Raw genomic sequence first — 22970 nt, 5'->3', positions numbered from 1 at the left:
TATCCCTCTCTGTAAAAAAAATCAATAAAATATATATTTTTTAAAAAGGTGACTATCCTACAGCAGAGAGTGGACAAAGGCCAGACAATAGGAACAAAGTCTGAAGAACATAAAGTATACGTCAAAGAGGAACCCTAAAATAGAGACCAAGGAAGATTTTCTGCCATTTCTTGGCAAAAATGGCAACTAATGATACTGTTCTGAAGAGACTGGAACAGAAAGGTGCAGAGGCAGATCAAATTATTGAATATCTTAAACAGCAAGTTGCTCTTCTTAAAGAAAAAATAACTTTACAGTCGACTTTGAGAGAAGAAAGAGAAGAAACTTCGAGTGAAAAATGCTAAATTGAAGAAATAGAATCAAGAGCTAATTCAGGAAGAAATTAAACATGGAGTGAAACAAATACCATTTCCGCCTGGTACTCCACTGCAAGCTCATTCCATGGTTCTGTAAATGTAATATAATTTATGCCAATCACACCCATATCTTCTAGTGCCAAAGAACAGGTAAAAGGAGAAGAAAGGAAGGTGAAAGAGAAACTTAAAAAAAAGGAGAGAAAAAGGAGAAAACCACCACCAGTAGCAGGAAGTGCTAACTCTAAACCAACAGATGTTTCTCGTGAGGATCTTTGAATTGTTATATCATCACTGCTAAAAAACATCCTGATGCAGACTCTGTACATAGAAGTAGATGTTGGAGAAGCAGTCCCAAGAACAGTTGTCAGTAGCCTGGTCAATCATGTTCCTCTTGATCAGATGCAAAATTGGATGGTGATTTTACTTTGTAACCTAAAACCTGCAAAGATGAGGGGAATGGGGAATACTATCTCAAGCAATGGTGATACTAGTATGTGCTAGTTCACCGGAGAAAGTTGAAATCTTGGCACCTCCGACTGGGTCTGTTCCTGGAGACAGAATTACTTTTGATGCTTTTCCTGGAAAGCCTGACAAAGAGTTGAATCTTATGAAGATGGAACTAAATTCATTGCCTTAATTAAATGGTTTACATGGTTTTAAAAGGAAAAAAAAAATCAGGTAATTCTTTATTCAATTTAAGAAGCTAAACGTGAAAAAACTCTGAAAAAATAGGAAACAGAAATTAGCCAATCAGAAAAGTATACACTAAGTGGCCAGATTATTATTAGATAAGTATGGCCCATTCATAGGAATATACACTGAGTGGCCAGATTATTATGACCACCCCATCAGTACTTCATTGGGCCACCTTTTGCCTTCAATACTGCGGCGATTCTTCTTGGTATTGACTCCACGAGATGTTGAAAGGTGATGCGAGGAATCTGACACCATGCCTGATGAATAGCACTGTCCAGTTCTGTGAGATTTGATGGTTGTGGAACCAGTTGCCTGATGGCTCTTTTAACTTCGTCCCACAAATGCTCAATTGGATTGAGATCTGGTGATTGTGGGGGCCACCTAAGCAAGGTAAAGTCTCCCTCATGTTCTTGAAACCACTCCTGCATAATACGAGCACCGTGGAATGGCACATTGTCTTGTTGGAAGAAGCCATCTCCATTGGGATACGCCATCAACATGATAGGATGAACCTGATCAGCAATGATACTTAGGTATGTTGTGCTATTCAGACGTTTATAACGATCTGGCCCTCTAGCAACTTCAGCGCAAAATTATAGCTAATTTGCCTATAAATGTCAGGTGGTCATAATAATCTGGCCACTCAGTGTATAGTCGTTACCTTGGTTGCTCAGTTGCTTGGGTGTAGTCCAGTGAACAAACAAAGGTGGCCAGTTCAATTCGTGGTCGGGCATATGTGGGCTTGATTTCTATTAAGGGTGTGCAGGAGGCAGCCAATTGATGTTGCTCTCTCATCTCTCTCTCCCTCTCTCCCTCTCCACCCCTTCTCTTTGAAATCAATAAAAACTTTTTTTTTTAAAGAAAGAAAAACATGCCCTGCCAGGTGTCACTCAGTGGGTTTGATTCCCAGAAAAGGGCATGCATCTGGGTTGCAGGTCTGATCCCTGCCCAGGTGGGGGCATTATGTGGGAGGCAACCAATTGATGCATCTCTTTCCCTCTCCCCCCTTCTTCCTGTCCTTCCACTCCCTCTAAAGATCAATGGGGAAAATATCCTCAGGTGAGGATTAACAACAACAGAAACCCCAAAAAACAACAAAAAAGAAAAGTATTCAATTGTCAAATATAAGAGGTGATTCAGTCAGAAAAAATTTAATCAGATCTAATTTAAAGAGAATACAAGTAAATATTAGAGGAAAAAATATTTAATTCAGAATAAGCTAAAAGCCTGACTAGACCTATCAGCCAGGAGGAAATTAGTGGTAAAAAACTGAGTTTCTTCTGCAAAAGCCTCCAGGCCTAGATGACTTCTTGGTGATTTGGTTCCAAGGAACAGTTATTTCCCATTCCAAATAAACTGCTGCAGAAAATAGAAATAAGAAACAGTGTAATCTAGAATAGCAGCTAGATGTTAAAGTGCTTATTATGTTCCAGACGTTGACCTACATGCTTTACATATACTGTTTATTTAAATACTAGTAGCCCGGTGCACGAAATTCGTGCACATTAAAAGGGAATTAAATAGCAGAAATATTTTAATATTGCTATTTGCCCTTTCTCTATAATAGAAGTGTGAGAGATGAAACATGATATAAAAATGACAAAAACATGATTTGAAAACAACAAAAACATGATATGAAAACAACAAAAACATGATATAAAAACAACAGTGATGCAAACAATGACTGATAAAGTGATTCAACTTTTTCTAATATCTCCCTGTACACCACATTAAGAGTGAAAACACTTTCAGAGTGCCTGACTAATTTCCCTTGTGATGAAGTACTTAGAACTTTAACTGTAACATCACATGCTCTTCAAACTCGAGAGAAAGCAACATATAACTGACCATGTGCAAAAACGGGTTCAGGTAGGAATATGCCTACTCTGTCTAGAGTTTGTCCTTGTGATTTATTAATAGTCATCACAAATGCTGGCATCACGGGAAACCATCATCGAATCAATTTAAATGGGAGGCCAGTGTCAGATGGGGACAAATTAATTCTTGGAATCAGAACAACCTCCCCCTCTGCAGATCCTGTTAATACCTCAGCTTTGATAATGACATCTCATTATGTTCAGCAAAAGTTATGAAAGATTGACTATATAGTTCAGGAATCCATGGTTAAAGAAAAAAAAAAAAAAAAGCTGACATTATGGTGCTAGAAGTCAGGAGAAGTTACCCGAGGCTAGCAGTTACGAGAAGGAAGTGTGAGGGAATTCCAGAGTGCTGGAAATGTTCTATACCTGATCAAGTGGATGTGTATACTTTTAGAAAATTCATTAAACTGTTTGAACTTAATAGTTGGTGCACTTGTTCTATGTTATGCTTCCATAAAAATTTTACATTAACTAAGAAAGGAATAACCAGTTAAAACAATGTAATAAAGAGTTCCCTAAAAACAGCAACAAAATACCCAGTTTAGCAAGACATTTATGAGAACAGAAATAACTATAAAACTATTAGATAGCCCTAACCAGTTTGGCTCAGTGGACAGAGCATCGGCCTGCGGACTGAAGGGTCCCAGGTTCGATTCCGGTCAAGGGCTTGTACCTTGGTTGCGGGCACATCCCCAGTAGGGGGTGTGCAAGAGGCAGCTGACTGATGTTTCTCTCTCATTGATGCTTCTAACTCTCTATCCCTCCCCTTTCCTCTCTGTAAAACAACAATAAAAAATATATTAACCCCCCCCCCCACCAAATTATTAGATACTAGAGGCCTGGTGCACGAAATTCATGCACTCAGAGGGGGGGGGGCGGGGGGAGGTCCCTCAGGCTGGCCTGCACCCTCTTCTGGGAAGTCCTCGGGGCATGTCCAACTGATGGCTTAGGCCCGCTCCCCAGGGGGAATGGGCCTAAGCCAGCAGTCGAACATCCTTAGCACTGCTGCCACCAACGCTGTGCTCGCCAGCCATGAGCCCAGCTTCTGGTTGAGTGGCGCTCCCCCTGTGGGAGCACACTGACCACCAGGGAGTAGCTCCTGCATTGAGTGTCTGCCCCCTGGTGGTCAGTGCGCATCATAGCGAGTGGTTGTCCCGCTGTATGGTTGATTTGCATATTAGCCTTTTATTATATAGGATACCATATTGCCATTACTATTTTCTTTTAGTACCAGGTATTATAGGGTTAATGTACTTGAAATGAATATTCCAATAGTATTTTAATTGAAATAATACTGGTGATTTTAAAGTTAACCAGGATGCATAAAAGGGGTGAGCACTTAAAAAATAAAAAATAAGAAGCCACAATGAATACAAAACCATAATGATTTAATCAGTGACACAAAAAAACTTGTATGACATAGAATATAGTGTATGTATATAAATTTAATACAGGCCAAAATTTGATCTTATACCTTTATGATTAGCTGGGTATCATAAGTCAGATATTTAGAATTTAGAAACCAGTGATGATATTGCTGAATATATTTCATAAGCATCCTATGGAGGAAATGACAATTTGCTAGTAGGAATATAAATTAATTTTCTGGAAGAGTTTGGCAAAATGTATTGAGATCCTATAAAATGCACTCATTTTTGATTTGGTAATTCCACTGTCTAAAATGTCTCCTATGGAAGTAACTGATAACTGAAACACATATTTATTTACCAGTACAAGTACGTTCACTACTTTTTAATAAATAATGTAATTTCAAGGAGCTGGACCTGAGGCTGAAAGATAGCAGCTTGAGAAATGGATCAATGCAGAATATATAGTAATGTGCCTTTGAAATTACTCCCATCAAAGTTAAATACAGGTCTCCCTACTAGTCCTAACATCTAGCGTTTGGCTAAATGCTAATGGATGCTTTTCTCATGTACAATTTCAACATACTAGAGGGTTCCAACAATATCCAGGGCTAAAATAATCACAAATTTTAAATACAAGATTTTTCAGATTTAGCATACATTGACACTAAATACTGTCTAAAATTAAGAGTGTATCTTTACATGTAGTTGTAAAAGTAGCTACAAGTTTTTTGTGGTATACTTTAATCCTAAAATGTCACCACTGGGATTTGACTGTTAAAAACAGGTTACCAGATAACAATACTACAATTTAGTCCAGCATGCTTAGACTTTGAAGGTAAAATGGGGTTTATGTTTTTGCTCTTGAACATAAATGAAAGCTCTAAATACAAGCTGACTCTGGACATATCTAGTGGCTGCTGGCTAGTGAACTAAGAATCTTGAACAAAGTGAACTTATTTTATTTGTACATGAATTCTTAGTGCTTAGCACATATAAATACATATTAATTAAGTGAAAAGAAAATCTGTAATTCTCAGCATTATGTAAACTTCTGAAAAAGCATGCAAGAATTGACTTGCAAAGGAACATAACCAAATACCTAAATAAGAATGACTGCCAATATGAAAGAATTCAAACTTTAAGTTAATGAAAATATTTATTCAAACCTAACTGTATTACAGTACCAAGTTGAGTTAAACAAACATCAACTGTATGATATTTAGTTCCTTAGGAATAGACTACTGCCACATCAGAAAATTTTTTTACAACATAAATTTCTGCAGTGAGATTCAGCAATTAAGATGTGATTTCCACATGGAGAGATGTTCAGAGCAGAACAGACTTCGTTTTATAAAGGCCCAGTACAAAAAAAAAAAAAAAGATTGAGGAAAATGACTCTGTAACAGTACATACATCTGTAGGAAAAAAGCTTAATATACTGATATTTAACCAAACAGAAAGCACTTAAGAGAACATATTTTAATGTCTAGGCACAATTGGTCAGGTACTAATTATAATTTCTATTCTCATTTAAATGTTTAAATCAATTCACCAACTTAACTGATGTGTGTAAGTCTAATACAGAGAAGGCACCTCTCATTCTCCTTTTTGAGAGTAACTCTATAACATTTTAAGGAGCACAGAGACAATGCACTATATCTGAGTATAGATATAGTTATTTAACAGCCCATTTTAGGAGAAGCTACATTAAAATATAAAACTATGATTTCTCTTCTTACATCTTATGATGGGCATGGCTTTCTAAAAGGATACCAGAAGATAATCCTCCACATAAGCTTTAAAATAGGATACAAGATTTAAATTAAGTGTGCATTGGTCACTACTACATAAGGAGTTTTAAGAATTAGTGCAATTCTTTAAATCCCCAGCATTTAGGGGAAAAGTATATACATCCCAAGAAATCTCAACCAAACCTTTTATGGCTCAATAGTCTAAACACTCAAAGTTCTGTAAAACATTTTGAAAGTTATAAACAAAACAAAAGATCAGAACACTCGTGGCTTACAAAATTCTCTCTTTAAAACAAAGAGACCAGAATGACCAGAAGAAGTATAAATTTCAGGAATATAATCTTTACTGCAATTATAAGAAGGGGTGATAAAGTATTCACTGTAGAAAACCCCCCAAACTGTTATTTTCTGATTGCTTTACTACCATTGGAGGTGGTTATCACTTTTGTACTATTTAGTGGCTATGTCTTTAAATGTCTCGTTGGACAGTTACTGAAGGCAATTTATAAGGAAAAACATTATTTCCCCCCAACAGTGAGAAACTATTCCAGATAAATAAGCCTCAGAATTAGGTATCATAAGAAGTAAAAAAACACAGTGTTAAGAACATTGGGTTGATTTAACCTCTATTTCAACAATGTTTACACAATATTTACAATATGCAATTGTCAAAGCTATACAGATTTGCAGAATGGCTTTACTTACATGTCTGCAATTTTTTCCCCCCAAATAAAAATATAACAGATAAATCTATTTACAAACTAGGAAGCTGCTTCAGAAACAGCATGATTTAGATATAAAGTGAAATTTTAGTATAATGAAAGTGCAGGTCAAGCTTTTAGATTTTGTCAATATCTCATTCCCTACACTCACAGTTTAAGGGATACGAGTTTTAAACAGCTATTGTTCTTATATGTTCAGCATGTTTACTCATCATAATGCAAGGATAACAAAAATTTGTCCACATCCATTCCAGCTGGAAATGAACTGGGCAGCTTCTTTTTCTGTTAAAAAAAAAAATAATAATAATAAATAAAAAAATAAAAAAGTAAATAAAAAAAATAATAATAATAAATAAAAAAATAAAAAAGTAAAAATAAAAAAAATAAACCTAAGTTAACATATTGAACTCAAACAAAGTCCATAAACTTTCTTAAATCACTTAGAACATTTTATCGAATTCTTCCATACACTAAAATTTTTGACAAATTTTTTCAATTTAGAATTTTAGTTTTACAGAGAAGTAGAGATAAATATAATAAAATCAAGGTTAATAAAATATTCCGATGGTTCTTCCAACATTAGTTTAGGGCAAAAGACATTATACAAATCCAGAGTGTATAATTGCTGAATGAAATAAGATACAACATGATTTCTATAAAGTGGTCATTATTACCAAACCATAAACCTTAGAAATGTTTACTAAGATTTTAAGATTATCAGGTATTTTTCAAGTTCCACACATTTAACATATATCAGGCACTTTACAAACAATACATTTAGGTAAGATAATGTGGTAACCTTTGGTTAATGATGCAGCTGAGACTCAGGGAGCTATGGGCTTAATCATAATCACAAAAGCAAAAAAAGGAGATGCAGGATTCAAACCCAGGCTTGCATGGCAGCAAACCCTAGACTCTTTCCCTGATACATTTTAAACACCTTTCTTTCTATTCAATCCACTTGCTAAATGGCTAAACAGATTAGAAACCAAAGAACTTATAATACTTATCTGCATAGCCCATGGACACGAGTAATAAGGTAATGAAGACTTGGAGGGGTGGGTAGGGGCTGGGAGGAGGGGGGAGGGGGAGGCAAAAATGGGAGATATAAATAAAACTATCAACAATAAAAAATATATGGAAAAAAAGAAATAAATGTGTTTCATTTATTAATGCTATCCCTGCATTGCCTTTCCATGATTAAGGAAAAAACAGGTAAGTTTAGTTTTTACACGGCTCCACATATTAACATTTATAATAGCCCATGAAAATATGACAGGACATGGGGAAAAAAACCAAGATGTAGGAGTTAAGTAGTTTTTACTTGGTAATTCCACACACAATAGTGGCTTACCAATTTTTCATACCTTACGTCAATTGCCACCCCCCAAATATTCATCCTACCATGACACAAACAAAAAACTCCTTTTCCCAAGGAAGATGTTTATAAACAAACTAGAGGCCCGGTGCATGAAATTCATGCGGGGGGGGGGGGGGGGGGGGAGAAGAATTCCCTCAGCCTGCATCATCTCCAATCTGGGACATCCCTCTTGCAATCTGGGACTGCTGGCTCCTAACCGCTCACCTGGTTGCCTGCCTGATCGCTCCTAACCGCCTCTGCCTGCCGGCCTCGTCACCCCTAACTGCTCTCCCTTGCTGGCCCGATCACCCCTAACCGCCTCTACCTCAGCCCCAGCCACCATGGCTTTGTCCAGAAGATGTCTGGTCTAATTAGCATATTACCATTTATTAGTATAGATGCCTTAGCAAGTATTCTGAACTGTTTCACCTAGACAACTTCTGAGTACCACACTAGCTGAGAGACACTGCTATACAATGTGTTTTGTCAATTAAACTCAAAGCTGTTTTGAGCAGAATGTTCAGTAAGGTAGCTATGGTAAAAAATGCTGAGCTCTCTAATCTGAGCACTGAACGAAGGGCAAAGGTAGAATTCTGAAATTAAGACTTTCAAACTTGCCTTGATTCTCTTCTTTTTCATTGGTACTGACGAATTCGAAAGATTTTTATTAGAAGTACGGGAGTTTCGCTCACGCTCATCTAATTCTTCAATTTTCCGCTTTTTTGTGGTGCTCCTTGCAGATGTTCTAAATTGCTGTGTATTGTCCTTTAGAGGAGTTGCTGAAGTAGTCCTAGAGATGGCTGCTCTGGAGAGAATCATTAATGTGTGCGCAGCCATGTTCACACTGTTTTCACTCCCTGCTTCACTGGCAGGGCTGCAGGCCGGCAGGTCAGGGGTGACAGGAGGGACCATTATTTTGGGTGTGCTACTGTCTTCAATGAGACGCCTGCTAGAGGGGACCTTGATACCATCGGTAGGTTCTTCTTTATGTTTTTCCCCTGCCCCTGAGCCAGGTGTCCGGGGCACAGATAGATGAGCACTGTCCACAAGCCTGTTTACTGGGCTATGACGCTGAGCATCCTGTAACATTTCTGTGGTATGTTTGCTTAGTGGGTTAATCAAAGAACTGGCAGATTTGGTTTGTTCCTGTTTTAGATCCTTCACAGCTGCACCTACGGAAATGACATTTTTACTGTTTGAGGATGTGCCTTGTTTTTTGGTTAGTTCTTGCAGTGATGCTATAGTCTTCTCATTCCGTAAACCTCCATTTTGCTGCCCATTAGACAGTTTTAAAATTTCTGGATTTTTCTGTCTTTCTACATCACTGCATAATTCATTCTCCTTATTAGCTGTTGCTTTATGGAAAGATTCAAGTCCAATTTCTGTTGATGAAACTTTCTTTTCTGACTGAGCTTCTTTTATGGTATGTCGGCTAACGGCAGTTTCTGATTTAGATAAAATCTTAGGCACAGGAGGTTTCTCTCTCTCTCTTTTGAGAGCATTATTAGAAGAGAGTTTTAAGGTAGAGGACATCATGGGTGAGCCAAGATTAGGAAACGAAATGTCATTCCTTTCTTTGCTCTGGGACACCATCTTATGGTTTGCCCCCTGTGTATCTGCCACAGGGGCAGTACTATCAAAACAGAGCACACGCCTATGGCTTTCCAGTGGTTTGCTAGTTGGAACTATATTCTCTGAGAAGGGAACTGTGATTTCTTCGAGTTTTTTCCCATGATCTGTTGTCATATTCTTGTCAGAAACTTCAATTCTTAAAAAAAAAAAAGAAAAAAGTTACCTTTAGCAACATAAAGAAATCCTTTACATTTTAAATCTGTGCATTCAAATAATCCGGTAAGAACTACTTTTATGCTCACCTTTGTGCATGACATCCAACTAAATGACTTGATGAATCCACCAAATTATTTACCTGCTTTCCTGGAATTATAAATGAATTAATTAGAAAAGAAAAACATTCCTGAGAGAAAAAGTATATTCCTCTGAAAGAAAATGGAACAGATCACACTGTATCACACATCATGAGACAAAAATTTAAATGAAAGCTAATGTACAAGTGAAAACTTTCACATATTAAGTTTAAAAGCAGCTTTGTAATATATAAAATATGGTCACTCATCCATTTTAGAGGAAATACAGAAATGCCTTGCTTCAACTTCAGGCAAATATTATGAATCTGTTTTTGGGTTTATGAATTACAATGTTCACTTAAGAGTACTACTTAGCCCTAACTTTTGGCTCAGTGGATAGAATGATGGCCTGCGGACCGAAGAGTCCTGGGTTTGATTCCAGTCAAGGGCACATACCTTGGTTGCAGGCTCCTCCCTGGCCCAAGCCCTGGTTGGGGCTCATGCAGAAGGCAACCAATAGATGTGTTTCTCTCACATGGATATTTCTCTCTGTCTTTCCCTCTCTCTTCCACTCTCTCTAAAAATCAATGAAAAAATATCCTGGGATGAGAATTAAAAAAAGAAAGAAAAGAGTACTACTTAGGTCTAGAAAGATACTTAAAGAAAGCAGTATGTTTTGCTTATTTTAAAAATGTGCCCATATAATTGTCATGTTTGTAAGCTTGTCACCTACAGCACATGTTCTGTAGTTTTAATAACCATATTTTGATTTCTATGGAGTTTATGTGAGAGAGCAGCAAGACATGAAGCTAGAAGGAAAAGCAGAGATGAGACCATGAAGGGCCTTATGTATTAAAAAAAAAATTTTTTTTTAATGTTTTTATTGATTTGAGAGAGAGAAGGGAGAGGGAGAGATAGAGCTCAATGAGAAAAAAAATATCAATCGGTTGTCTCCTGCATGCACCCTGATCAGGGATGGAACCCACAGTGTGTGCCCTGACTGTAAATCGAACCAGGAACCTTTAGGTATACAGGAGGGCACCCAACCAACTGAGCCAACACTGGCCAGGCAAGGACCTTATGTATTATGCAAAAGGTTTCAGAGAGAAACTTTCTGAGTTTTAAATAGGAAACATTCACAAATAGATTTATGTTTTAGAGTCACTCTGGCAGTAGTATAGAAAATGAACTAAAGAAGAAAGAAAACTAGAAATAGGAATTCTAGATAGATATAATTAGACTAGAAGCCCGATGCATGAAATTCATGTAAGAGTAGGCCTTTGCAGCCCCGGTTGCCTTGGCCCTTGCAGCCCTGGCTTCGTACAGGAGGTCATTCCACTGTTCGGCTATTCGGTCGATTTGCATATTATGCTTTCATTATTATAGATGGCTCTAAATATTCCAGGTAAGAGACAATGAGGATCTTAAGAGTCAGTAAAGGGAATTTACATAGATATGAAGAATAAAGGAGCAATCAATGGTGATATTAACCAAGGGAGGAAAAGTAGGCAGAGGAGGTCTTTGAGGAAGAAAAGGTGAGACTTGGATAGGCAGAGTGTGAAAGTCTCCAGTTATAGAAAGTTAGAGAGGGAGGAGCGTCGTATAGTGGTGGTTCCAGAAGCCATCAATAGTTAGAAGTAAAGAATGGAAAATGTCCAATGCATATAGCAATATCAGGTCACTGGTGACCTCATTTTAAACAGTTCTAGTGGAAACATGAGAAAAGACAGTAATATGGATAAAGAACTGAGAGATAAGAGGGATTGAGGATAAAGGGTTGGCAGGTTGGACAAACCTAAGGAACTTTACAGCCAGAGAGGGAAGGAATCCAAAAAGAAAAGTTGAATATATATATTAGACTAGAGGCCCAGTGCACGAAATTTGTGCACAGATAGGGTCCCTAGTGGCTGCTGGCTGCTGGCCAGGAACCCCCTTCCCTGGCTGCTGGCTGGGGCCTTCCTTCATTCCGTGCCTCCCCTGGTGGTCAGCACACATCATAGCAAGCACTCGAACTCCCGAGGGGACACTCTGCATATTAGGCTTTTATATATAATCTACTAGAGCATAAGTAGATTGCATTAACCTTATAAAGGAGATAATTATTCCTCTAAGAAAGAAAGGAAAAATGATTTTGGAAGTAGAACAGGTACATATTGAAATGGAGTCTACTACTGATAAGTGGGGAAACTAAGTGGCATTAAAGGGCCCAGTGCCACTTCTAAAGCAATGCTCAGAAGCCCCGGTATGAGGGCAGAGATCACTGGCTGGTTAGATCCGGGGCTGGGGGTACCAAGTGGGTATGGTAGAAGAATGTAGATATGAAGGTTTTTAATTGTACTGAGAAAAATGATTGATGTGGTAGGGTGTAACCCGAATAGTGAAGAAGAAAAACTAGAATGGAACTGAGTGTTCAGGTAAAAGGTGAGGATTCAAACACTAGGAGCTATCATTGGTGGAAGAGAGAGCCAGTGGATACATGGAAATGACAGAAGTTATTGGTCTTTAAAAATTGGTGAAAAATTAAAGATGAAGCTATGGAGAGGATGAGTGAAGACTTAGAAATGGAAAAAATCAGAATTCTGAAGGTTAGGTTGTTTGGCAGGTTATCTACATGGGCATGTTGTTACCATAAAGATGGAAAAGTTTTAGGTACAGAAATATGAGAACTAGGTGCAATATTCATCAAGGCCCTGGACGAAAGTCTGGTTGTTACTCTGTATATGGTATCTTTTGTTGAAAAAATTGTAATTTTGTATTCAGCACCATCACACTTTTCCATGTATAAATTATGCATTTTTTCATTTTTTAAAAGCAATTCCTTTATCCCAGCATCATTAATATATTCTCTTACATTTTCTTTTATGCTTAATTGTTTTGCTTTTCACTTTTAGGTCTTTAATCATCTTGGGTTTCATCTTTGTATAAGATATAAGGGAGGGTTCTAATTGTTTCCTGTAATATACATAATAGCCAATAAATTTCATTTATTAAACAATCGATCCTTTCCCCTCTGACTTCTGATGTTACCTTGATCACATACAAGTTCCTATACATACGTAGTCTCTTTTAAATTCTATTTTGTTCCATTTATCTTTTTGTTTAAATTGTTGCAAAAACTTTAAGCAAAGAATGGATGATCACCTGTTAGGAATGGTATAAGTACTCAAAAAGAAAATACTGTGGTGTTGTTGCAAACAAATGAATATATAAACATAAAGTTGACATTAATGAACTTAAAAATGTACCTGTACAAGGTTTATTTCTTAGTCCCTGAGTTTTCTGAGACTTTGGAGGCACAGGGAATTGAGGGATACTTCTATTGCATAAAGGTGCTCCCAAAGGCATATGAAGGACCTATAAAAGAAGCCATTAGTTATAAACTATGTTTGAAAAAATATCACCGCACCACTTTTTGTTCAAAAATCTTACCTGCTGAGGAGGAGCAGAAAATGTATTTGCATTCTGACCAACCACAGATACAGGTATCATTCCTACCATTCCTTGGAGTACAGGCTGGACTGGAGAAGCAATTATGATGGCAGATCCTAAAAAACCCCCACAAAATTCAGTAAAATAAGATTCTGTCTCATGAATGAACATAAGACACCAAAATAATTACTAATTTGAAACAAACTCTCTAAAATTATAATCCCCTTTTCTTACAATTTACTTTTCTTTTTATGAAATTAATTTAGGAACTGATAAATTAAGAAAATATGAATTTGAATATTATAGTGATGGCATTTAGTCAAGGTGAATATCATAAGCAAGCATAAGACTCTACAGCCAAGATGCCATATTATATTTATATCTTGATTCCTCTAGAAAGAATAGTAAAACTGATTAGAAAATTGGTGGTGAAGGTTTTAAGCCTGAATCTTATACCAGATTATTAGGGTTCCAACTGAATATTAATATCCCAACACTTGCTCACAACCCCAACCTATTATATCAATGGTATTGGTCAAAAACGGTCCAGTCAAAATTATGAGAGGAAACACAATGCTTACATGGTCCTTAGAAGTCAACAATAGAGTCTGTGGCTATCATAAGTTAGCCCCGCCCTGTAAATGAATCTTTTCCTTACACACGTTCACTAACTGCTCCTCAGGATGAGCTCACTTTCATGAATATCTACTTCAGCAACTCAATTATCTACCTACATTTGTGCTACTTAAGATTCCTTCCTTCCTTTTACTCCAAATACTACCTTATTTCTCTAAGTTTCATCTCAAGTTCCATTCTCTACCTTTATCTTATTTTAAATAGCGCTTGATACCAAGTCATCAGGCTTGGTACTTAATTGTTGGTATTTGATCAAATGTTATTGTATGCCAATAAATGTAAAAGGGGGGGAAAAGTGGGAACCAATAATTAAGGAAATGTAGATGAATGTGTCATAAGTTCTATCTTGAAGGAACATACATAAAAAAATATGACAGGCATGTCAATCAACAACTACAAATAAAATAGCATATACTAATTGTCATAAGTCCTCTATAAACAAAGAAGTCTAAAGATAGGGATAAATTCTGGAAGGTGGAAGACAGTGAGAAATTACAAAGGGTTTTATGGAGGGAGAAATTCAGGTTGTGTATTACAAGTCTCTCCAAATAGATAATAAATTCCTTGAAAATTAAGACTATAATAGATCTATTTTTTAAAAATTTGCAGAACAATGGGTTTTAGTAGGTATATAGCTATTTGATAAATGAATCTTTCTTTTCTCTTTTGCAGTTTAGCACATGGATTGGGAAGTAGTTGTAAAAAACAAAACAAAAGGAAAAACTGTAAACCATCAAATTCCATAGTTTAGAAAATAAAAAAGTTTAAATTAATTAGCTAAAGAGGAGGTATAATCACACACTTCAGAATCTTTTCTCATACTACCTATCTATGACTTATTACCGCTTAGTCAATAATTGTATACACAAGAGAAATTAGATCCTACGCCACAGAAGTAAACTTCAGTATGTTCTTAAAGTTACCTTGTGAAAAGTTGGGTGACACAGCTTGGTTGACGGCAAATACACTGTTTGACCTTGGTGGTGTCTGTAATTGGGATGGTGAAGGTTGGGCAGTCATAGGTGCAGAATTTCCAGGCAACACCACAACACTGGACTGACTTACAGTTGTTCCCAAGGCTGTTGGATCAGTCATGCAGGTAGCTATCAGAATGTTATTTGAACTGCCAAAAGTTGTGCTTGTAGCTGGCATCAATTGTATAAACCCCCCATCCTTGGAAGCACATGGTGTAACATTGGCTGAAAAAGCAATGCTGTCTTCACTCGGAGTGTTGTTTACTGCAGAGTCTCCAGGTTTAAGCACTAAAAGGCTCTGTTCCATTGAGGCTGAATTCCCTGTTCCTTCAGCAGATGTGATAGCACCTGCAGTTTCTTCTGAAGGCAGGCATTTAGCTAATTCTGCATTTTTGGCAGGTGATTTAGCAGAAGACAAAATTATAGTTGGCACATTTTCTCCACTGATACTAGAAACAGCAGTGTTAAGTTCAGTCTCCGAGGAAACAAAGGAATCATCACTAATGATAATTTTGAGAGAGACAATATTTGATGCATCTATCTCTGCTGAGTTGTTGCTAGCAGGTTTATCACTAGTATTTTGGGACTCAGGGCGAGACTCTACCACTGAAGAGCACACAGGTTCTGAAGGAAGAGAATGTCTTTCTTCTACAAGATTACCTTCTGGAGGTGTCAATGCAACTTCCCCACAGTTTTCATTTTCACCTAATGAGAGAAAAACACTATTTCCATCTTCTTTTGCAGAAGATGAAGGTTCTTGTGAATCCAAAGCAACTTTCTCAGACTTGGAGGGCTGATTTTCATGTCCTGTATGATCTAACTCAATACATGATGAATCATTAGATGGTTGTTTAACTGAAGATATTGAATCTCCAAGACCAATTTCTCCTTGTTCAGATACATTTAAAACTGAACTTTCAACAGACACAGATATACTTTGAAGTGAAGAATTATCTTGGCACTCTGAAAGTTGTGATGTAACTGGTAATACATCATCAATTTCAATTTTACTCTGATGAATTTCTCTAGACTCCGGTGCTTTGGGACCATGGAAATTAGTTTTCAGTCTTCCTACATCTTTAGAATTTTCACAAAATTGGCTTTTTTTAGATGGCTTTCCAGTTAATGGTATATCTTGGGATAAAAGTTGAGAACTTTTCCCAGAGAGAGTTAAGTTTTCATTTTTAGTTTCACCACCAAGGGAAACAAATGAAGTTACTGGTGTATCAGACTGATCTACTTGTAATCGAGATTCATTCGGCACATTTGGAGACAAAGAGTTCTTTTCAACTTCCATAGCCATGTCAGTTTCAGTGAACATTTGATTGGTGTATATTTCAGCACAATGCTGATTACATTTGGCATCAGAATTTACTCTTTGGTTAAAGTCATTTAAATTAGGCACAGACTCAAAGGTAATATCAAGGTTACACTTCTGTTCAGTAGGTACACCTGTTTTGAAGGTTTTTTTCTGGATGCTAGAACCTATCTGGGAAAAATGTCCCTGGGCTTCCTGTCTAAGCTCATCATGGTTGCTGCCATTCTTCAAAGCATTTGATGTGTCTTCATTTTGATAAGATGTACAAAGTGGGGGTTGACCAGATTGATCATCTGCAAAATATTAGCATAGTAAAAGATATGGTGAGTATGTACAGCTTTTGAGGTAGTCATCTTTATATAAAACCTATTTAGCCAAGGAAGTCACCAATCATTGACATACCAGTAAGCAGAAGTCTGATGTATCAAAAGTACTTAAAGGTACTTTTCTTATTATAGATGCCTTTTAAACAAGTGTCAAATTGTTTTCAACCTTCTTGGGAAATAGATGACACAATGAAGGATAAAGTATACAGGTTTAAGAACATCAAATATTTACCAGCATATAAAAAAAAAAAGAGGTCCAAACACGCAGTTTTTTTCAAGACACTTGACTTTTTAACTTCTACCATTTCTATTGACCTTATCTGATATATTCTTTTTTTAAAAAAATATATTTTATTGATTTTTTTACAGAGAGGAAGGGAGAGGGATAGAGCTGCCTCCTGCACAACCCCTACTGGGGATGTGCCCGAAACCAAGGTACATGCCCTTGACTGGAATCTAACCTGGGACCCTTCAGTCCGCAGGCCGACACTCTATCCACTGAGCCAAAAATGGTTAGGGCTGATGTATTCATAAAAGTGAAATGGGGCCACATACATTTCGCATGATCAACATATGATGTTATTGTATATTGTTTGATATTCAACACACATTTACTGAAGATCAACCATATGATTGGTACTGGGAAACAAAGATGAATGACCTTGGAGAAATCAGTATAGTAAGGAAAGCAGATACAGATCAGAAAGCCGTAATACAACATGATAAAAACTGTGAAAGTATAGGAACAAAAGGCATCTCTTTTTGCTAGGGATGTGAACAAGTGTTACAAAGGAGGTATTATATCTTGAAAAATGTAGTGTGACAGCTGGAATAAGAGGAAAGGATACTTCAGAAAATAGCAGAGTACCGAAAAACTGCATACGGTATTCACAGGTTAGGACAGAAAACAGTAACAATTAACAATATAAAAAATACAGGAAATGTTAATCAACAATCATGTAATTGTGTTAATGTGACACTGGTAAAATAATATTTGGTACAGAAAACATCTGAATCCTTATTGTGGGGAAATTAGTGGAGATTGCAGTCAGGCCAAATAAATTCACTAGTCAAGTTTCAATGAAGCGGGAAGACCATCTGAGAAAATAAATTTCAAACCTCATTTTGTGCATGGTGGAGCTTAATTGAAGCACGATGTTTCACACATACTATGTAGTGAGAAAGATATACCCCACCATAATTCAGGTGAAGAAGAAATGGAGGACTGGACTTGGGTGTAGGCAGAGGACTCAAAGTAGAAATGTAGTTTAAGATTCTCCAAAATTAATTTTAGTAAGACATGATGCAAAACTAGGAAACCATCAGGGTTTTTAGGGGTGATAATATTTAAGAACGCATGAGCAGAAATGATTACTTTGGCATAGCTTGTTGTAGACAGAAATGAATACAGGTGGTACTAAAGAGGTCTAGAGTTTAGCAAGAAGTATGAGATGCCAGGATAATGTGAGAGAAACCAGGATAATGGTTATCTTTGAGGAACAGGGATGGAAAAAATATTGATTGGAAAGCAATATGAAGAGAGGTTTTGGTGATGCTGTGGTGTTTTATTTCTGACTTGAGAGATGGTTATATAGTATTTGCTGGACTATAATTCAATGAGCTATATACATTTTTTACTGTGCAGTTCTGTACATGTGTTGTATTTCACCAAAGTACACTTTGAAGAAAACTGGCAAATATTTAAAAGATCTAAAATGAACATGTTTGCTATCTTCCCTTATTTAATAAGTAGTTATTGTGGGGGCAATTATGTGCCATATTGGTACTCCATGGGAGGCAGAAATACATACAAAGAATTGAGTTAGACACAGAGAAATATTACCTCAAACCTCATAAATCCTTAATTCAAGAAATAACATATAATTTCCTCTAAATAAGGGAGCTATAAATACTGAGCAGTCAGCTAAATTTGCTTACTAGCCTGAATGATTAATACCACACACCAACCTTATATATTAGAGATGTGAATTTGTGGCTCAAAAAAATTATGTCAAATGTTATAGATTTTTGTTGAATTGGTCAATACTACTAATACCAATTTGTGCATGTCAAGAATCTACTGTATCATGGGAGAGTAAGTATTAAAAATTCATCTTTTAATCAAAGAACTAAAGCCTGGGGAATAATTTTCTTTTTATATTTTTTATAACGAAGAGAGAATACTAGAAATACAAAAATGACCTACGTTGTAATTTGAACTTCCAAATTAGACAAGGGTTTTTGCTTTTGAAATTTTGAGACTGACATTTAGGGTTTGGATTGATGATATTAACAAAGTCAAATTCTTACCAGATTCTTCTGTTTTAAAAGAACCTTTAACTGTTAGATTAGTTTCATCTGCTAAGACTACATTGGGATTGGTTTCCATATGCTGACTGGAAATGCCTTGTGATAAATTTTTATTATTCTTTGTTTTACCTGTTAAAAAGGGAACAGGGAAACAATCGGTTACATGACTAAAATAAAAATAAGCATCAATTAATGAAGCTTGACAGTGGTCAAGCAAATGTTAGACATTGGTTTTAATTATGGTATTTTGGATGTTTTTAATATATTGCCTTATATATGACTGACAGGTACAAAGATTTTTCCACCAGACAGGTAGTTCTTAAACTTTAGCCTAGAATCACCTGGGAAAGGGGGCCACAATTTTGCATTTTTAACATATTCTCATATAATGCTGATATTGTTGGTTGAGAGACTACACTGAGAATTACTGCACTAGGCCATAAGGTTGAGGGAAATAGCCAACTTTTTGTATTCCTTCTGTATTATCCAACTGTGTTTGGTATAATGTATGTATAGTAGCAGACTTCAACACATTTGTGCTGCCTGGCAAAAATGTCCACAAAAAAACCCCTAAAATTTAAAAACACTGTTCTGCATTTTTTCAGCTTAGCTAAAGTTTCTTTAAGAAAAAACAAACAAACAAAAACTCCTTCCATATCTGTATAATGTTTAATGAAAATAGGAACTTTTTTCAGATGCTCTGGGAAATGTTGCTTCACTTTGGTTAAGTTTCCAAAGAAACGGAGAAACTTTTTTCTTCTAATTGCCTTGAAAGAAACGGTCTTCTTACCATAGTCAAAGAGATCAAAGAGTGCCTGAAATGCTGGATCTGATTCTGTCTGTTCCAGTATATCCTGTATAGCTTCTTCAGACATATGGATTTCACTCTACCAAAAACAAAAAACAAATCCCCATTGAATATGGTTTAATACTGGAAAATAAGATATTCTCAAACATTAAATAAACATAGGAACTATACACAAATATAAATACAAAATAAAATCAAGCTATAACTTGACATATAATCCTATATAATAAAGAGCTAATATGCAAATGGACATCATGCCCTTGCGTGGGGGGAACCTGAGGCCGCGTCCCCTGCCCCAGGCAGGGGGACCTGGGCTTGACGGGGTTGGGGCCAGCCGAGTCTGGGTCTTGTGCAATTTTGAGGCGCATGTGGGTGGGCAAGGACTTGACTCTGGGTCCCATGGTGCACCCCAGACTCTGACAGGAGGGAGATTTTCATATACATTTTACTAATTTTCTTTCATCTCTGACATTTCTATTATAGGGAAAGGGCAAATAGCAATATTAAAATATTTCCTCTAATTAATTCCCTTTTAATGTGCACGAATTTCGTGCACCGGCCCACTAGTATTGTATAAGTTTAGAGTGTACAGCATAGTTACTTGACCTACTACATACAATGTAAAATGATTCCACAATAAGTTAACATCCACCATCTTATATAGACTAAACTAAATAAAAAATATTATTACAGTGATTTGTATAGCCTAAGATATCTCGCTCATCCAGGTCTGGAAAATATTTTTAAAATTCCTACTTCACCTATATGTATAACTAGCTGTTCATGCCTTAGTGAATTTGATGCATATACTATTCAGTTGGATATTATGTCTTGTTGTTCTTTTATTTATTATTATCTTATTTTTTTTTAATTGATTTCAGAAAGGGAGAGGGAGAGAGATAGAAACATCAATGATGAGAGAGAATCATTGATAGGCTGCCTCCTGCACGTCCCCTGCCCATAACCTGGGCATGTGTCCTTGACTAAAGACTGACACTCTATCCATTGAGTCAAACCAGTGAGGGCATCTTGCAGTTCTTTTAAAAAGCTATCTAAACCTGGATATTTAACTTTGACAGATACTGCACAGCATTATAAACAACCAATAGCAGAGGGTTGTATCATCACTTTAATATAACCTCTCACAGTATCTAACAGAGTGCCTTGATTACAGTAACCACCTGATTTTAGATGTTTGTGGAGAAAATATAAGGAAGGACTTTGAGATTATAAAAATTTAGAATACACAATATGTATTTGTTAACCATTAAGATAGAAGAGGCTGTAAAAAGCAGTAATGATAGATAATGTAAAGGTTGCTTTATAAAAGCTTATCCTGTTTTGTTAAATTTACTGAATTTCACCATGGGAGAATATAAATGTATTTTTGTGTATGTTGAAAAAAATTATTCTAAAGGAACTGACAAAAAAAAATTCAATGGTTTTTACCAGAATTCATCATCTGAAAGAAAACCCACTGTAATGAATTCATTTTGTGGGCATGGCAACAAACATGATTACACTGTCTGACGGTACAAGTGAAAGGATGTGCTATAGTCACAATCTCAGCTGCTCTTCAAAAAGGCTATTGACTCACGGACGAGTCTTAAAATGTACACCGCTGAATTATTCCCTCACCAGCTCACACGCTCACCCTCACTGAAGAGCAAGCGACTGTTATCCCCCGTCTTCCTTTTCTTAGCAGGAGGTCTCACAAAATTACTCATTTAGTTAGTCCTGTTCATTATATTTTGTTAAATATTACTTGAATCCATTTTATCTTTTTGAAAAACTTTTATAGTTTATAGCAGTGCAGAGAAAATTAATGTGTTACACACTGCTGCTTATTGCACACAAACATACCCACTTATGAATCTTTGAGTATTAAATACTTTGAAATACATGACTGATTGTTACATGGACACAGGAAGTGCTTTACTGATATCTGGAAGAGTTGGTTAAAGTTATTCGATGGGTTTTATTACTTTTACCATTTAAATAAGGCAATTTTAATATATGTAAATCAAATCATCATGCTATATGCCTTACATTTATACAGTAATGTATGTCAATTGTTTTTCAATAAAACTGGAAAAAATAGTTAAGTATCATTTAACAATGGGATATGTTCTGAGAAATGCATCATTGGTGGATTCTGTCATTGTGTGAACATCATACACTAGCACTTGCTGCCTCCCACAATCAAAATTACAACTAAAATACACAACAGCCATCATTCAGAACTGCCTGAAATCCAACTGAGAAGATGTAGCCTACTGGAGCCAGGGTATATGTTATAGCTTATTGCTCCTAGGCTACAAACCTGTATAGCATGTTATGATACTGAATACTGTAGGCAATTTTAACACAAACACATAAGTACTTGTGTATCTAAATATATCTAAACATAGGAAAGGTTCTGTAAGAATATGGTCTAAAAGGTTAAAAATGGTATACCTATACATAGCACTCAGTATGAATAGAGCTTGTAACACTGGTAGTTGCTCTGGATCAATCAGAGTGAATGTGAAGGCCTAATACATTCTTTACACTACTACAGACTTTATAAATATTGTCCCACAAGCCCTTCTCGTGCTTCCTCCCAACAGGGTAAGCAACAGAACATCGAAGCTGCCAATGCTGCTCTATGAACAGGGATGTGAGCTAGACTAATTGGAAATATAGCTGGGTAAGGCATATATCACTCTAAGAGTGACTGTCAGGAGGAAGTGATAGGTGGCCTGAGAATCAGCAGGAATAGACAGAAATCAAGATGGATTGTTTTTGCCTAATTAGGAACTATCGGGGATAGTCAGGATGATGTGGTTTGGGCTATTGCATATTGGACCAGTGTTTAGATTAAGGAACTTTGGGGTAGCCATAAAAAAATCAGGGCTCCCCAGCTGGCATGGCTCAGTGATTGTGAGTCGACCTATGAACCGGGAGGTCACATTTCAATTCCCGGTTGGGGTACATGCCTGGGTTGTGGGCTCGATCCCCAGTGTGGGTTGTGGAGGAGGCAGCTAATCAATGACTCTCTCTCATCACTGATGTTTCTATCTTTCTCTTCTTTCCTCTCTGAAATCAATAAAAAAAATTTTTAAAAAATGAGGATGTTTAACATGGACATGGTGTAATCTAAGAACTCAATATTTTGACTTTGGAAATT

At 36.6% G+C, this 22970-nt stretch overlaps 1 protein-coding gene and 1 pseudogene across 2 annotated transcripts in view; one reads left to right on the top strand and one right to left on the bottom strand.

Moving 5' to 3' along the window:
* LOC102254577 lies at nt 1–1206 on the top strand (annotated as a pseudogene).
* Nucleotides 1207–4299: 3093 nt separating this feature from the next.
* The window catches only part of NPAT (nuclear protein, ataxia-telangiectasia locus), a 70585-nt gene continuing 51914 nt past the window's right edge, over nt 4300–22970 (bottom strand). Inside the window, exons 11-18 of one of the 2 annotated variants that reach the window (XM_005885657.2) lie at nt 19784–19880; nt 18994–19122; nt 14989–16650; nt 13430–13545; nt 13246–13354; nt 10010–10070; nt 8754–9903; nt 4300–7057 (exon numbers count right to left, since the gene is read on the bottom strand). In XM_005885657.2, the coding sequence (XP_005885719.1) occupies nt 6980–7057; nt 8754–9903; nt 10010–10070; nt 13246–13354; nt 13430–13545; nt 14989–16650; nt 18994–19122; nt 19784–19880 (3402 nt within the window). In that variant the 3' untranslated portion in view covers nt 4300–6979. The remainder of the gene's footprint in view (nt 7058–8753; nt 9904–10009; nt 10071–13245; nt 13355–13429; nt 13546–14988; nt 16651–18993; nt 19123–19783; nt 19881–22970) is intronic. The other variant, XM_014532890.1, reaches the window with a different exon arrangement.

Source organism: Myotis brandtii, unplaced genomic scaffold, assembly GCF_000412655.1.
Source record: "Myotis brandtii unplaced genomic scaffold, ASM41265v1 scaffold920, whole genome shotgun sequence".
NCBI lineage: Eukaryota > Metazoa > Chordata > Mammalia > Chiroptera > Vespertilionidae > Myotis > Myotis brandtii.
The sequence above is the reverse complement of the archived record's forward strand: the minus strand, read 5'-3'. Positions and strand labels throughout refer to the sequence as shown.